The sequence below is a fragment of the Schistocerca serialis genome, chromosome 2 (assembly GCF_023864345.2).
Source record: "Schistocerca serialis cubense isolate TAMUIC-IGC-003099 chromosome 2, iqSchSeri2.2, whole genome shotgun sequence".
NCBI lineage: Eukaryota > Metazoa > Arthropoda > Insecta > Orthoptera > Acrididae > Schistocerca > Schistocerca serialis.
Window position 1 is genome coordinate 745,938,686 of NC_064639.1, and position 18,158 is coordinate 745,956,843.

The following is an 18,158-nucleotide window of genomic DNA, read 5'->3' on the forward strand; positions in this document are numbered from 1 at the left end:
GTTTCCCTTGCGGATGGAATTAAGAATTTTCAGGAGAATAAATATTTCATTCAGAAAAGTATAATTAATAATATATTAAATCTACTGAATTGGTTATGATTTGCCATGAGTCTTAATGTTATCGGACATCGCTCAGCATTAACTGAAATCGTTAAAACCCTCTAAGAAGTGGATCCCAAGGGACAGAACCCGAAAAGAACGTGATAAGCTGATGGGCAATTGGAATATGGAGAGTGTGAACAGTAAAGCTAATGCTCTCAAGCAATTCTCACGAAAATTATTTAATTTGTATTCTCATTGGCAATTTTATATATAAAAGAATAATCATGAATGCAAAATATTTTTTTAAACTAATTTCCTATCCTAAACGTGTCACTAAATGAATATGTAAATGTGAAGCTTTAATCAACACCAACATCAGAAGTAGAATAATTATTCATTACAATTTTTGGTGCAATATTTCTCTTGTTATGTGTAGACTCTCCGAATATCACGTGGACAGTTACATCCTCTTTGAAGTTCGTTAGATAAAGTCAATAGGTCCGAAGTTGATTATCCTAAATTATTTGGTCGCTGATAGGTAAAATGTTATTCATGGATATTTTTGTGACTTGAATAAGAACTCCTTTGCGTTATAACTTCATAATAATCCTTGCAAGCATTTTATAATTTTACATCCGAAATATAATGTAGCTCCATACCGTAAATGAGGTCGCCATGAATATTAACCACTATCGTCCACATAATGGTGTGACACAAGAATAATGTATTTTTGCTTGGTCGATTATTGAAGACCTATCCACATCTGTTTTTTTTTTCTTTTTTTCCCCGGACTTGTTACAACCTTTTTGCATTTTAATATGGGCACTTACGCAACTACATGCAGTCACCAAAAGAAGACAGCATGCAATATTTTATAGAAGAATAAAAGAAATATAGGATGTAATATCCTGACGAGACCGACATTAGACACTGAGAGCAAGTTTGCTTTGGGGAAGGAAACTGGCAGAGCCATTTTTAAAGGAACCATCCCAGAATTTGCCTTAACCGATTTAGGAAAATCACAGAAAACCTAGATCTGGATGGCCAGGATTTGAATCACCGTATAACCGAATGTGAGTCCAATGTCTTAGCATTACACTACCTCACTCATTAAAACATTTCATAGACGAAGGTCTTGTAAACTAAATCCTTTATCCCGATATGTGCGACACTCGTATTTCAGTGAGTGTTTCTTGATTATCAGAGTAGCTCATCAGAAGATTATCTTGGGAATTTGTCACCGTATAGAGTAGGGTAAACATAGTCATGTGTAGGGACTGTGGTTGTTGTGAGCGGACGCAAGGAGAATTGGCCACTCTTCGGGGGGCAGGTGGAGGCTTTGTCTGTTAGGCTCATCGAGCTCGAGGCGCAGACGTCGGCTCGTAGTGGCGTTGGGGCAACTGTGGTGAGACCTATGCCTACTTCGGTGGCCTTGGAATCACATGGAACCCTTGATGTCGCTGCGTCTTCCGGTAGTGAGCATCTTACCGGTCAGCCATCACTCCAGGGTGAATGGCGGACAGTGGTGGGCTCGCGCGTGCCTGGCCGAAAGGCGAAGGTGGGATCTGGCCGCGTGGCAGCTGCCTTACCCCTTTCCAACAGGTACGGGGTGCTTCCTAGTGGTGATGACATCGTTTCCGAGCCACCACAGGATGCCTCGCCTGTTGGGCCAGTGGCCGATTCTCCGGCAAGGTCCCGACAGTCACAGAGGGCGGGCCTATTAGTTATAGGGAGCTCCAACGTTAGGGGGGTTATGGAGCCCCTCAGGAAAATAGCGGGTAGGTCGGGGAAGAATGCCAGTGTGCACTCGGTGTGCTTGCCGGGGGGTCTCGTCCGTAATGTGGAGGAGGCCCTTCCGGCAGCTATTGAACGCACTGGGTGTGACCGGCTGCAGATAGTAGCACATGTCGGAACGAATGACGCCTGCCGCTTGGGTTCTGAGGCCATCCTTGGTTCCTTCCGGCGGCTGGCTGATTTGGTGAAGACAACCAGCATCGCACGCGGAGTGCAAGCTGAGCTTAATATCTGCAGCATAGTGCCCAGAGTCGATCGCGGTCCTCTGGTTTGGAGCCGTGTGGAGGGTCTAAACCAGAGGCTCAGACGACTCTGCGACTATAATGGTTGCAAATTCATCGACCTCCGTTATTGGGTGGAGAACTGTAGGGCCCCCCTAGACAGGTCAGGCGTGCACTACACACCGGAAGCAGCTACTAGGGTAGCAGAGTACGTGTGGCGTGCACACGGGGGTTTTTTAGGTTAGAGGGACCCCCCCTTGGGCGAAACGATAAAATACCTGACGGCTTACCAGAGAGGACATTATCATCGTTGATAAAGAACGTCCGTCCTCAGAGACCAAAAACAGGAAAAGTTAACGTAATATTGGTAAACTGCAGGAGTATCCAGGGCAAGGTTCCTGAATTAGTATCTCTTATTGAATGAAATAGTGCGCATATAGTATTAGGAACGGAAAGTTGGTTAAAACCGGAAGTGAACAGAAACGAAATCCTAGACACAGAATGGAATATATACCGCAAGGATAGGATAAACGCCAATGGTGGAGGAGTATTTATAGCAGTAAAGAATTCAATAATATCCAGTGAAGTTATTAGCGAATGCGAATATGAAATAATCTGGGTTAAGTTAAGTATCAAAGGTGGGTCAGATATGATAGTCGGATGCTTCTATAGACCACCTGCATCAGCAACCGTAGTAGTTGAGCGCCTCAGAGAGAACCTGCAGAACGTCGTGAAGAAGTTTCGTGATCATGCTATTGTAATAGGGGGAGACTTCAATCTACCAGGTATAGAATGGGATAGTCACACAATCAGAACTGGAGCCAGGGACAGAGACTCTTGTGACATTATCCTGACTGCCTTGTCCGAGAATTACTTCGAGCAGATAGTTAGAGAACCAACTCGTGAAGCTAACGTTTTAGACCTCATAGCAACAAATAGACCGGAACTTTTCGACTCCGTGAATGTAGAAGAGGGTATCAGTGATCATAAGTCAGTGGTTGCATCAATGACTACAAGTGTAATAAGAAATGCCAAGAAAGGAAGGAAAATATATTTGCTTAACAAGAGTGATAGGGCACAAATCGCAGAATATCTGAGTGACCACCATCAAACGTTCATTTCTGAGGAAGAGGATGTGGAACAAAAATGGAAAAAATTCAGAAACATCGTCCAGTACGCCTTAGATAAGTTCGTACCGACTAAGGTCCAAAGCGAGGGGAAAGATCCACCGTGGTATAACAATCATGTACGAAAGGTACTACGGAAACAAAGAAAGCTTCATCATAGGTTTAAGAGTAGTCGAATCATAGCTGATAAGGAAAAGCTGAACGAAGCGAAAAAGAGCGTAAAGAGAGCAATGAGAGAAGCATTCAACGAATTCGAACATAAAACATTGGCAAACAATCTAAACAAGAACCCTAAAAAGTTTTGGTCATATGTAAAATCGGTAAGCGGATCTAAATCCCCTATTCAGTCACTCGTTGACCACGATGGCACCGAAACAGAGGACGACCGAAGAAAGGCAGAAATACTGAATTCAGTGTTCCGAAACTGTTTCACTGCGGAAAATCGTAACACGGTCCCTGACTTCAGCCGTCGCACGGACGCCAAAATGGAAAATATTGACATAAACGACATCGGAATTGAAAAACAACTGCTATCACTTAGTAGCGGAAAAGCATCCGGACCAGACGAGATACCCTTAAGATTCTACAGTGATTATGCTAAAGAACTTGCCCCCTTTCTATCAGCAATTTATCGTAGATCGCTGGAAGAACGTAAAGTACCTAGCGACTGGAAGAAAGCGCAGGTCGTTCCCATTTTCAAGAAGGGTCATAAATCAGATGCGAATAATTATAGGCCTATTTCGCTTACGTCAATCTGTTGTAGAATAATGGAACATGTTTTGTGTTCTCGTATTATGACGTTCTTAGATAATACAAATCTCCTTCATCATAACCAACATGGATTCCGCAAACAGAGATCATGTGAAACTCAGCTCGCCCTATTTGCCCAAGAAATTCACAGTGCCGTAGACACTGGCGAGCAGATTGATGCCGTATTCCTGGACTTCAGGAAGGCATTTGATACGGTTCCGCACTTACGTTTAGTGAAAAAAATACGAGCTTACGGAATATCGGACCAGGTTTGTGATTGGATTCAGGATTTCCTAGAAGAAAGAACACAACATGTCATTCTTAACGGTTCAAAATCTGCAGATGTAGAGGTAATTTCGGGAGTACCGCAGGGAAGCGTGATAGGACCTTTATTGTTTACAATATACATAAATGACTTAGTTGACAACATCGGTAGCTCCGTGAGGCTATTTGCAGATGACACGGTTGTCTACAAGAAAGTAGCAACATCAGAAGACTCGTACGTACTCCAGGAGGACCTGCAGAGGATTAATGCATGGTGCGACAGCTGGCAGCTTTCCCTAAACGTAGATAAATGTAATATAATGCGCATACATAGGGGCAGAAATCCATTCCAGTACGATTATGCCATAGGTGGTAAATCATTGGAAGCGGTAACGACCGTAAAATACTTAGGAGTTACTATCCGGAGCGATCTGAAGTGGAATGATCACATAAAACAAATAGTGGGAAAAGCAGGCGCCAGGTTGAGATTCATAGGAAGAATTCTAAGAAAATGTGACTCATCGACGAAAGAAGTAGCTTACAAAACGCTTGTTCGTCCGATTCTTGAGTATTGCTCATCAGTATGGGACCCTTACCAGGTTGGATTAATAGAAGAGATAGACATGATCCAGCGAAAAGCAGCGAGATTCGTCATGGGGACATTTAGTCAGCGCGAGAGCGTTACGGAGATGCTGAACAAGCTCCAGTGGCGGACACTTCAAGAAAGGCGTTACGCAATACGGAGAGGTTTATTATCGAAATTACGAGAGAGCACATTCCGGGAAGAGATGGGCAACATATTACTACCGCCCACATATATCTCGCGTAATGATCACAACGAAAAGATACGAGAAATTAGAGCAAATACGGAGACTTACAAGCAGTCGTTCTTCCCACGCACAATTCGTGAATGGAACAGGGAAGGGGGGATCAGATAGTGGTACAATAAGTACCCTCCGCCACACACCGTAAGGTGGCTCGCGGAGTATAGATGTAGATGTAGATGTAGATTTGATTAGTAGTTGCTATTTGTAGGCGCTGTGTAGTAGTTGATTTAGATGGAGTTGGAGATGATTTTCTTATCGAGATACTACATGAGATATCGATTAATCCAACAGTTTATCAATTTCCCGAGATCATTACCCCTGAACGGTATCAGATATTGGCTAAAAAACGGAACAAAGTTTAGCGTTTACTGAACTTTAATTTTATATTTTTAGTTTTCAATCTAGGGCAATCTTATTTTTAAAATGGCAAACATTAATTAAAGTTAAAATAAATGCAACTCGCATGTTTTTAGGAGTTTTATTAAAACAAAAAATAATGTGTCATTGAGATGATTGATACTGATCTTTTTGAACAATATTTTATACTCGGTTTGGTCACGAGGTGACGCTCAAATTTCGTTCACCTATTCCCTTTTCTCTCACTGCCATTCCAGTATGAACATAATTTTCACATCTGTAAGTAAGGCTGAATGTCATTTTTATTTATATCAAGACCTATTTTGACGTATATTGAACTCGCAGAATTCCACATTTTATACTGGAGTTCAAACTTTAGTATCTGAGGACATTCCTCCGTTCCCTCAAACTGCCCTTAGAACCCAAGAATTTATGTTTTGATTTTTTAAAATCAACCAAATGGTTACCAAGAGAATTTATTTCACATCGCAGACGCTGACCTATTCCGTCTTTGGTGAGCGATTTTCGTTGCATCACTTGCTAGTGACACTAGTTGAAAATTTTAGGTAATAGTTGATGACATATGTAGTACAGTTAATCGTCACCTTCTCGTTGTTCTGATGTTTATTAGTCCTGTGCGAATTTAATTATGTATTCGACTGCATACTCAGTTAACTGTGCGTATTGTATCACAGGCACAGTCACTTTTACTGTTCAGAGACGTCACTAAAACCGCCCAAAGATTTAAACAACCATGCATGAGCAGCGCGTATTAGACGGAGGGGGTCTGACAGCCGATCAGTTCCAGTCATTCCATCAGTAAGGAGTTACAGCGCCTCTTGCTACTGATGCGTGCTTTTGCCTTCCGGGAATCGTCAGTTAGTTTTCGTGGGATGCGCACTGGACACAGTGACACAGTGCGTCCAGAGCACTCAAATTATTCGCAGCAAGATAGATAATGGATTAAATAATTCCTTGTCAGTTTAACATGACGCAGCTGTCGAAGTTGGTCATGACATAGAAAATGAGTTTCATGTGACAGGAGCTGCTAATAACACTGCTAATAACAGTTGCAGGTACCCTGTGTCCGAGATGAAGAATACACACACACACACACACACACACACACACACACTGAATCATGTCTGATGTAGTTAACCATTGTCGCATAGTTTGCTCTTTCAATAGAACAGCAGTCTAGTGTTGCTGTTATTATGCTATTATATTCTGCTACTTATCGTCATACAGAGAAAGAAAGAAATGTATATCATACACAGAAAGAAAAGTATGTCTTGCGTGACCAAGTGAAGTGTGATCGTCCCAAAGAAGGCAGCAGTGCACCGTGTTAACGTTGCGGTGAAAGAGATTTCAGGATGAATAGCGTCTACAGATTTCCGCAAACTATGGAAAGTAGTTGACTGATAAAAGATACGTACACAGTAAGAATAAACGGAGCTTTTTCAATATTTTAGCTTCCTGCTTGGACCCGGTTGGTGCGCCGAGCTGTGACTGACTGGGACAATACAACATATTCGCGTTATACCTCGTTATACGAAAATTTATTTCGGAAATATAGTTTTGTCTCAGCAGGAATTCACTTTGGTTGGTCGAGCGAGATACACAAGGAATAAATAAGTATAAAAAGCTATTTCCTCGTGTCTAAAGCGCCACAAAAATACCGTATCAAACTGTTAGAGTATGCTAGTCGAAGCAAGATACTTGAAATACTTTACCTAACTGGTATGTGAACTATGTGAACAAAACAAACATAATTAATGGTAATTCAGAAAAATAAAATCACTATGCATATCTGTTCATTTAGGTAATGTGAAGCGTGTAAAATATTTAATGTTAACGTGTACGTAAAAAACTCATGTTGAGTATAACACTCATAAATACTTTGTATCACACAAAAAATTCTAATCTCAATGGTGGCAGAAAAAAAGTTGCATTTCGAATACGGTGACTTTTTTCAGTCGTCTGAAGCTGCGTAAGCGAGCGAAAGTCTCCCGTACGATGTTTTTCCAGACGGCACTTATTTATGTTCTGTTGACTAATAGCGAAAGCTAGTAATTTGTAGTAGAGCATATCCAGAATTATGGTCATAAGACTGTAACCGCACACCAGAGTGTAACCAATTGAATTGGGCTAGCTTGAGAATTTTGAACACATATTTAACACATTCACATATCTGCTCTCCCTGATGTTCTGCATACGACACTACGCGAAAGCGAATCAAACACTGCTAGGACAGGAATTTTGTCTGAACATCTGACTGCTGCGATTTCTTCGCGCGCTCTCAGAAGGAGCGGCAGTCTCGCCTACTCGAACGCCTCGGCACCGTCGTCGGCGCTCCGCTGCGCCTGCTGCGCCTCCGCCTCGGCGCGCCGGCTCAGCTCCCGCTGCTGCCGCCACGTGGGGTAGCCGGCAGCCGTCGCCTGCTGGTAGTCGGCGGCCAGGTCCTCCACCACTGCCCGCGCGTCGTCCAGCTCGTCCAGGTTCTCTTTGAAGATCTTTTCCTTGCGGAACTGGTCCAGGAAAGCCTTCCGTTTCCGTAGCTTGTTGTACTGGTCAATTGTCCTTTCGAATAGCTGCACGGAACGGAGAAAATCATAACTAAATAATAAATACGTATACAATAATAAAAATTATATACAATAATAAATACGCAATAAAAGGGTAGTCAAATGAGACATATATAAGGTCGAATTGAAGAATTTCTTTATCGGAAAAGTTTCAGCCTCTTTTCCTCTCAATCTGCGAAGAAACCAATTTATTTCAAGTAAATACACACATCAAGAAAAGTTTTGCATCAACTCGGTTCCGGGAGTACCGGAACCTGTACAGAAAATTCGAATAGAGATCAACATAAACATCATTTCCGACATTTTTATTGCTCATGAAAACGGCACGTTACATGTCGTACCACCATGCAGCGGGACCTTCAGAGGTGGTGGTCCACATTGTTGTACACACCGGTACCTCTAATACCCACTAGCACGTCCTCTTGCATTACTGTATGCCTGTATTCGTCCTGGCATACTATCCACAAGGTCATCAAGGCACTGTTGGTCCAGATTGTCCCGCTCCTCAACGGCGATTCGGGCGTAGATCCCACAGAGTGGTTGGTGGGACATGTCGTCCATAAACAGCCCTTCTCAATCTACCCCAGGTATGTTCGATAGGGTTCATGTCTGGAGGACATGCTGGCCACTCTAGTCGAGCAATGTCGTTATCCTGAAGGAAGACATTTACAAGATGTGCACGATGTGGGCACGAATTGTCGTCCATGAAGACGAATGTCTCGCTTACATGCTGTCGATATGGTTGCACTATCGTACAGCCGTTACGGCGCCTTCCATAACCACTAGCGACGTATGTCGGCCCCGCATTATACCAACCCAAAACAGCAGGAAATCTCCACCTTGCTGCACTCGATGGACAGTGTGCCTAATGCGTTCAGCCTGGCGGGATTGCCTCCAAACACGTCTCCGACGACTGTCTGGTTGAAGGCATATGCGACACTCATCGGTGAAAGGAACGTGATGCCAATCCTGAGCGGTCCATTCGGCATGTTGTTGGGCCCATCTGTACCGCGCTGCATGGTGTCATGTTTGCAAAGACGGACCTCGTCATGGGCGTCGGAAGTGAAGTTCCTCATCATGCAGCCTATTGCGTACACTCTGAGTCGTAACACGACGTCCTGTGGCTGCACGAAAGGCATTATTCAACATGGTGGCGTTGGGGTCAGGGTTCCTCCGAGCCATAATCTGTAGGTAGCGGTCACCCACTGCAGTAGTAGCCCTTGGGATGCCTTAGCGAGGCATGTCATCGACAGTTCCTATCTCTCTGTATCTCCTCCATGTCCGAACAACACCGCTTTGGTTCACTCCGATACGCCTGGCCACTTCCCTTGTTGAGAGCCCTTCCTGGCACGAAGTAACAATGCAGACGCGATCGAACCGCAGTACTGACCGTCTGGGCATGGTTGAACTACGGAGAACAGAAGCCGTGTAACTCCTTACTGATGGAATGGCTGGAACTGATCGGCTGTCGGACCCCCTCCGTCTTATACGCGCTGCTCATGCATGGTTGTTTAAATCTTTGGGCGGTTTTAGTGACGTCTCTGAAATGTAAAAGTGACTGTGCCTGTGATACAATAAGCACAGTCAACGTCTATCTTCAGGAGTTCTGGGAACCGGGGTGATGCAAAACATTTTTTAATGTGTGTAATTTACAAACTTCACACAGCAGAAGTACTGTTTCTCTGTAGTGTGGTGATTCCACTGCAGGCGTGCGAGTCCTTTTATGCGACGATATTTAGGCAACTTAGGCTTCAGTGACGATAAGGATATCGGGATTAGTACGATTTGAGCTAGCCGATCTTTGCTGGGCCTGAGCAAAATACCTAGTCTGCATGGCTCACGGAACAAAATTATCTATTTCGGTATCAGTGTCTGCTGAACGGATTGAACAAGCGATTACTCTCTAAATTGAGCAGGTGAAACGTGCTGATCGTGCGTGTAGGTTAGTCTTAGTGGTAGACGCAGTGGCTAGTCACTGGAAACGCATGCAGGCGTAACACGTTTTTAGCAACAGTCATAGGTCTTCTGGTTATCAAAATATTCAATGTCTAAGTGGTACGTCGTAGGGTATGATTCGTCCTCGTGTACGGCGGTTGCAGCGGTAGGTTAACAGTCCGTTCGAAACACGCGTGCAGCATGCGTGCAGCATTCCTAGTCGCTGGGCACGTAAATGGTTGGCGAACCGGGTCTGGAGGCTGGAGGGGGAGGGGGGGGGGGGAGGGAGGTAGTATGAAGACGCAGTGATTGACCGTAGTCCGCAGTTGAGGTATCAAAATCTTGCTTATATGTCGTTCTTAGGCCCGGGAGAACGATCGGAAGGGCGGAAGATCAGTATGTGCCATTAGCATTTGAGCACAGCCTTCTGGGAACGGTGCCATCTCGCGACCATTCCGTTACTACCGGACTGGTAGCTAGTGCTTTTATGATTTGCATATCTGCGGCATCTATCCAGCTGGGAGAACAGTTCCCACTTAAATTGCCTGCCTCGATCGGTAGTTACGTGAGGCCGTCAGCCAAACCTAACTACCCAAGTTGACGTGAAGGCAGAGGCTACGGTTTCTGCAGTAATGTTGTCCACAGGTGTTGTCCCCGGCTAGCGCTGTAAGGACATGTCGCTGGCCGTTCGACGGAGAAAGCGGACCCAAATCGGCAAGATGTACATGGGCGAAACGACAGGTTGCGTCTAGCAAATCACCCACTGGTGCGTACATGTGGCAGGACACGTTGCAACGCATGGGACTGAAGGCATGGCCGCGTCCACACTCGGTAGTCGCTCACCATATCTGGCCTAACGAAGCGCTGTGACACGAGCCGGAAGGTGAGGCGGGCTCCAGGGGGACTTAGTGTGGACACTGACGAAGGCTTCTCTTCCGAAAGCGGACGAGAGAAAAGGGCGAGGTCTCCCTCGGGAGACGTTACTTTATAGTCCGGCATCTTTCCCGGGAACGTCGACAAGTTGTAGCTCCAATGCGGACGTTGCATCGTCGACGAACCTTTGGAACTCTGGGTCGTCCTTTTGAGCACGCACCAGGCCTCACTAGATTGGTGACGTCTGAGGGACAGTCTGCTGATTGTGTGGCCCCTCCCGCCGGTGGTTCGAGTCCTACCTCGGACATTGTTGTGTGTGTTGTCCTTAGTATAAGTTTGTTTAATTAGCGTGGGCAGCTACTATATTATCAAAGTAAACTCTAGATGGTTGAACTGGCGAGGAGAGCAGCTGATTCTATTCCTTTTGAATTTGTAGATCAGTTGTTTGTGATCCGTGTGTATCGTGTACGTCCTCGCTTTTGTTTGTGTAAGGAAGTATTTAACAGCCTCATACATGGACAGGAGTTACAGGTCGTATGCACTTCACTTACACCGAGGCGATGACAGTTTACGGCAAAAGTATGCCACGAATCTTCTGACCATTGTTGCAGTACCGCGCCGATTCCCGTTTCACTCGCGACTTCCACTAACGCCAAAGGTGCGTCCAGCTTAGAATGCGCGAGCAGTGTTCCGTTTGCTATGCTGTTTTTCGCATCCTCGAAAGAGGAGCACTCTGTTTCCGTTCACTGCACTGGAGTGCGGCCTCGAACCCAGGGGTCGGAAAGTGCTGCATTCAAAGGCTCTTGCAGTCCCGGCGAGCGGGTTAAGTGTCAGCGGTAACAGTTTAGCATGCCTAAAAACCGGCGTAACTCCTTGATTGTCATCGGTGGTGGTACCTGAAAGATTGGTTCGACCTTCTCAGTTGGTGGTATGGAGCCTGTAGATGAAATGCCTTGGCATAGGGACGTCGCCTCAGGCCGTCTAAACACACACTTGGCCGCATTCAACACCACGCCAGATTGCTCTAGACACTTCAACACTTCTTGTAGATGGTGGTGATGTTGCTCCCTCGTGGCAGAAAACACGAGTATGTCGCCCAGGTATGCGAAGCAAAACGGCAGTCTTCGTAGAACAAAGTGAATAAACCTGTGCTAGATTTGTGCAGCATTTCGTAACCCAAACGTTACAAGTTCGTTCTCAAAGAGTCCAAACAGATTGATTATCGCTGCCTTGGGAATGTCCTCTTGTGCCACACGTATCTATCGATATGCCTTAGATCAGTCCTGAACACTGAATATTTTTGCGACGTACACGCAACAAAGGCGCGGGGTATCGACCACGCGCGGTTCTTGCGTTGAGTGCGTGATAGTCGCCGCACGGGCGCTAAGCTCCACGTAACAAGGTGCAGCGTAGACGACTACGAATTACTTGATGACCAGATTATGCCCTCCTTAAACATCACATGGAACTCCGCCTAAGCGATGGCCAAACGATCAGGTACCAGTCTCCTGGGTCTACAAAATTCCAGTGGGCCATCTGTAGTTTCTATATGGTATGCCATGTTGTGCGCCAAGTGCGTAGCTGCGCCTGGTGGCTTAGTCAAGATCGGATATTCCGCCAATAGTGCAGCGTAGTCCTCGACAAATATCGGTATTAGCCTGGCACTATGCACCGATGTGTCGTGGTGAAATACCGCTACAGTCAGCCTGGTAACGCTGCCTACCAGTTGATAAAAGATAGTACTGGGCCACAAGATTAGCCCCTATAATAGACCCCGTAAAGGCGGCAACGGTAAAATACCACGTAAACGGACGCCATAGTAGCAACTTTCACTCTATCTAACTGTATCCACTAAGTTCCATACGTAGAGATGAATGAGTTGCTTGCTTCATATAAACGGAATGCAGTCGGCGGTCTACAGTGGTGGATTGAAGTTCTTGGAAGCATGCTTAAGTCTGGGCCAATGTCTATTAAATGCTTCTCACCGGATGTCTTTGCGCTAACAAAAAAGCGCCTCGACTCTGTTAGGCGGTCGGTTGCGCCTGTTACCGGCTGCCGCTGGTATTTGGATGCAAACATGGTGCTGTACATTTCCGCATATATTCATCGACCCTAAGAAGGAAGGAAGGCATATCCGGTTCAACGTCCCGTCGACCTCGAGGTCATTAGAGACGGAGCACAAGCTCGGATTATGTCAAGAATGTGGAGGGAAATCACCCGTTCCCTTTCAGAGGAACCATCCCGGCATTGGCCTGGAGCGATTTAGGGTAATCACGGAAAACCTGAATCTGAGAATGAGATTTTCACTCTGCAGCGGAGTGTGCGCTGATATGAAACTTCCTGGCAGATTAAAACTCCGAGACTCGAACTCGGGACCTTTGGCTTTCGCGGGCAAGTGCTCTACCAACTGAGCTACCCAAGCACGACTCACGCCCCGTCCTCACAGCTTTACTTCTTCCAGTACCTCGCCTCCTACCTTCCAAACTCAACAGAAGCTCTCCTGAATCTGGATTGCTGGAGGCGAGTTTGAACCGTCATCCTCTCGATTATGAGTCCGGTGTGCTAACCACTGCGCCACTTCGTTCGGTTCGTCGAAGCTGCGGTGGTACTAGCATAAACGGAGTTCCGTGTTCGAAGACGCAACATTGGCTGATGAGAGTCTTCTAGATCTCCAGCGATTACGTCTTCTACCATTCCAGGCACCGCACTGAGACAGTAGCGCGCCGATCTGTGTACACAGCTTGTCTACTTTTGCCCCCAGCGAGTCGAATTCCGTGCGCTCGACTGTTGGTGCTGCTGTCGCTCTACTGCATCGCACTATCAGTGCCCTAACTTGTGCGGATGCGATGGCATCTTGAATCTGATCTGCCATCCCCGCCAACGCGTCTAACGACATTCCCGTGCGTAGGTAATCGGCTGCTCTACAATGTGTGTAGCAAGTCGTCAGCAAAGGTAATTGTATCGACTTAGCTCCGCAGATGACGCAGATTTTGCGACGGCTTACGATCACCGATATCTTCCTGCGTCAGCATCTGTCTGATCCGCTTTTCTTGCGGCACAGTGACTCTCAGGATTAATTCCGATCTGAGCTTTTCGTATGAATTTTTGTGCGGTGGCAAAGTGACCACGTCTTGTACCTCTGCAGCATAGCAACGGTTGGCCGTAATTACGTTGTAGTTAAACGGGCTTCGACTTGAGGAAAGCCGGCCAGCGTGGCCGAGCGGTTCTAGACGCTTCAGTCTGGAACCGCACGACTGCTACGGTCACAGGTTCGAATCCTGCCTCGGGCATGGATGTGTGTGATGTCCTTAGGTTAGTTAGGTTTAAGTAGTTCTAAGTTCTAGGGGATTGATGACGTCAGATATTAAGTCCCATAATGCTCAGAGCCATTTGAACCTTTTTTGAATTTGAGGAAATCGTAAGGTCTGGTTGTTCCGCCAAAACGAAGGTGAATGGTCCACTAGTTAGCGCGTCTGTCTCTGCATGACATTTAATTTCTATAGTAGTTACGCAGTCTCCTTCTTCAGCCCAGCTCATCTCGGTGTCGCCACTTGTCGTGATTAGCACTGCTTGAGCAAACCGACTGTTGCTTGGGGTAAACAAAACCGAGTCTAGAGGTTTCAAGAAAAAAAAAATTATTTTGGTAAAGGTGTCGGGATTGAACAGATTGGACAAGCGGTTATTCTCTGAGTAAGAATCCGAACATTCAATTCGCAGGTGAAATGTTCTGGCCGTGCGTGTAACTCAGTAAGAGGCCAAACAGACACTGTATCCCTAAAAGTCTGTTACCCAAGGAATATAAAATGAATGAAATAAACAGAATCATATAAAGTTTCATACGTCGTCGAATAAACAATACAGAACAGCGTAAAAAGTGTTTAAAAACAGCGCTCCTGGTGGTTGGAGTGGAAGCTGTTTGACATCTGCGACTCATTTGATAACACAGACCACACACACGACATTGCATCACCATACACAACATCGCCGGTTGGCACGATCTTCGTAGGAGACGCTACAAGGGGAACGCAACACCCAGACAACGAGTAGAGAAAGTCTCCAACCTGACCGGGAATCGAACCTGGGCGTCTTCATTTAGAAATCCACCGCGCTGACCCCACACCTACCGAGGCACGGATGACACTTCTAAAAAGAGTTTAAAAAGTCAGTTGAAAATAAATCGCCAATACTGTTGTGTTCCAGGGGACTCCTGTAATACAATGTATGTTTACCGATGAACAGCTGGACTCAATTGAACAGATCAGTTATCTTTGATGTATGAAACAGTGCAGTAATTTACCTACTATCTTTCCATTCTTATAACTGTACAGAGTGAGCAAGTGAAACTTCTTGCAACAAATATCTTTTAATTCATCATGATATTGGCTTTGACGAATAGCTGGCAAGGTTCCACAAGCCGTCAGTGTGTTCACAGCTTCAGAGCTGCGAAAGAGTTTTATTGGGTCAGTTCTACTCTGCAGTAAAAATGCAGCTTCGTTCTATTAGAAACACAAATTTGATCACTGGTTATCAGTTGATAACAATGTCATGGAAACATGATATCCATTACTTTGTGATCTGCTTGAGGCTACTTATTAATATTAAAATAGATTATAAGTATATTTAATCTATCTTTAAAACATAAAAAGATAGTTGAAGTGAAATTCACAACCTTTTACGAAGAAACGATGCAAATATGACATTAAGTGCACAATAAAAATACATTTTTCTGAGCTAAAATACCTGGATTCATGACTGCTGTAAAGTTCTCCTTAAAGTTCAGGAAAAAGAAACTGACTTGTCATTACAATCCTGGCCCTAATACTATCTATCATCAGACCAATATCTAATCTAAAGGATTGAATCTGTCTCTGGATATTCCAGAAAGCTTCAACAAGAGTCGAAGAAAATAACCTCTCTCTACAATATTTTGCATCATCGAACTAAACGAATAAAAAACTTCTGACCTTCCTTCTAAGACAAAATGACGATTCATTATCAGACACTAATGCCAATGTCTTGTTAATGTGCCTGTCCTTCTCTGTTTGTCGTCATCTTTGCTAGATGGTTGTCGTTACCATAGTTCACTGCTATGATAATCCTTCTTTATTATAATAGTACATGTTCTTGGTCTACTTTGTGATTTTTTTTCCTCCAGCATTTTACTTCTAAGATGTTCCTCCTAAGACTTTTATCAAATTGTTATGTCGAATTAGATATCCAGCTAATTTAGATTTCTTCTCTGGTTCATATTCATGCTCTTTTGTCTTCAGTTTCTTTCAGTATTTGTTTTTGGTATTTTCTTTGACTCCAGGATGTATTTCTGCTCTTCTCCACATCCACATATATCTAGCCTCTAATTGTTTCTTTTCACGTTCGCCCAGAATCAACTCCTCACAACGGTAACTTAAAATGCTCCAGACATATACCTCGATGAACGTCTTTCTTGTTCCTATATTAAGGTGGCTGATTATTAATAAATTACCCCTGTTTCTCAGGATTTGTTTGGTTATTGCAATTATTCATTTACTATCCATTATACATTTGCTGTCATCAGCTATGTTACTTACCAAGTAAAGTAAGTAACTGCACTAGTGCTGTATTTCTTATCTTAATGTTAGCCCTTACTTGTCTCTTCGATTTATCTGTCACCATTATTTTTTGTCTTGTTCGTATTTATTTTCAGTTTATTGCTGCCTAAAGCTATGTCAGAAATCAGTCATTCCGACTTAAGGCAATATGAAATGTAGTGAAACGAGAGATAGGACAGCCGGCCAAAGAACTGGATAAAATTGCTATTGATTTAAATGGAAGGGTACAAAATGATAAGTCACAGGTAGCAGATGCGTTTAACAATAATTTCCTAAATACAGCAGAAAAGATAGGAACAAACAGTCCAAGAGAAAGAAACACAGAAATATAAAGAAAAAGCAACTCTCATAAAGTTCCATCATATTTAGGTATGACTGACGTGTCCCACTGAAATAAAGAAAATTATGTATTCCCTTCGAAACAAAAGTGACAAACCTGTTATGTTGTCACAGCAGGCAAAGAGATAAGATTTCAACGTTGTGTACCCCAGGTGGCGGATAGGGGGTTAGAGGAGTCGTCACCGGCTTACCGGTGTACTTGAGCGAAAAAAAGAACAACATCTCATGCTGGCCAAACAGAACTTAACCGAAGAACATCTAGAGGCACCTCTCGATCTCAACAATCGAATTTTAATTTTGTGATCGTATACTAAAGACCACCCCCTCTTATAATTCAGCTTGTAAAATTGGAATGATGGAACAAATACTAAAAACGCAACTACCCTAAGCCACGGGCGCATGTCCAGTTGTTCCCGATCATCGGATACTGGGGGATCGGGAACATGATGCAGAGAACGCTCAGAGCTTCTGAAAATACCTTCACCCAAAATGAAACAACATTTTAATCACTACGTAGGTAGCCTGTTTGTATGCTGGCAGCGCTATAGATTGTGTCAATATCGCTGACAGCGCTATTCACCCTCGACGACAGATTGGTTGGATGGACTAGCACTGAGCGAATGGATAGGGAAGTGTACGGACATGATATTCTTAGTGGAGGCTGTGTGTTGGTAGGACATGCATTGCGAAATGAGGATGGATTTTATTGATAATGTTTGGGTAGTGGAATTATTGACAACTGCACTATGTGATCAAAAGTATCCGGACACGTGGCTGGGAATGACTTACAAGTTCTTGGTGCCCTCCATCGGTAATGCTGGAATTCTGTATGGTGTTGGCTCACCCTTAGCTCTGATGACAGCTTCCACTCTCGGAGGCATACGTTCAGCCAGTTGCTGGAAGGTTTCTTGGGGAATGGCAGCCCATTCTTCACGGAGTGCTGCACTGAGGAGATGTATGGATGTCGGTCGGTGAGGCCTGGCACGAAAGCGGCGTTCCAGAACATCCCAAAAGTGTTCTATGGGGTGCAGGTCAGGACTCTGTGCAGGCCAGTCCATTACAGGGATGTTATTGTTGTGTAACCACTCTGCCACAGGCCGTGCATTACGAACAGGTGCTCGATCGTGTTGAAAGATGCAATCACCATTCCTGAATTGCTCTTCATCAGTGGGAAGCAAGAAGGTGCTTAAAACATCAATATAGGCCTATGCTGTGATAGTGTCACGCAAAACGACAAGGGGTAAAAGCCCCCTCCATTGAAAATTTTGTGTACTGGCAAGACAGCCAATCCACTAGGACGGGAGGCCGAAGGGCACGCGTTTAAGCTCACGCAGGATGGCGTGAGGTCTGGAACAGGACAAGGTCTTTATAGTAGCAAAAATAGTACATAGCTTCTGAAATACTTAACTTTAATCCATAATTGGTGAACATCGGTCTGAAGGTACATGCATCACAA

The 18,158-nt window shown here is 44.6% G+C and overlaps 1 protein-coding gene across 1 annotated transcript in view; it reads right to left on the reverse strand.

Moving 5' to 3' along the window:
• Window positions 1-5,580: 5,580 nt before the first annotated feature.
• Window positions 5,581-18,158, reverse strand: part of LOC126456382 (tubulin gamma-1 chain-like) — an 82,294-nt gene continuing 69,716 nt past the window's right edge. The window contains exons 10-11 of the mRNA XM_050092136.1: window positions 7,771-7,973; window positions 5,581-5,659 (exon numbers count right to left, since the gene is read on the reverse strand). Of these exons, the coding sequence (XP_049948093.1) occupies window positions 5,581-5,659; window positions 7,771-7,973 (282 nt within the window). The remainder of the gene's footprint in view (window positions 5,660-7,770; window positions 7,974-18,158) is intronic.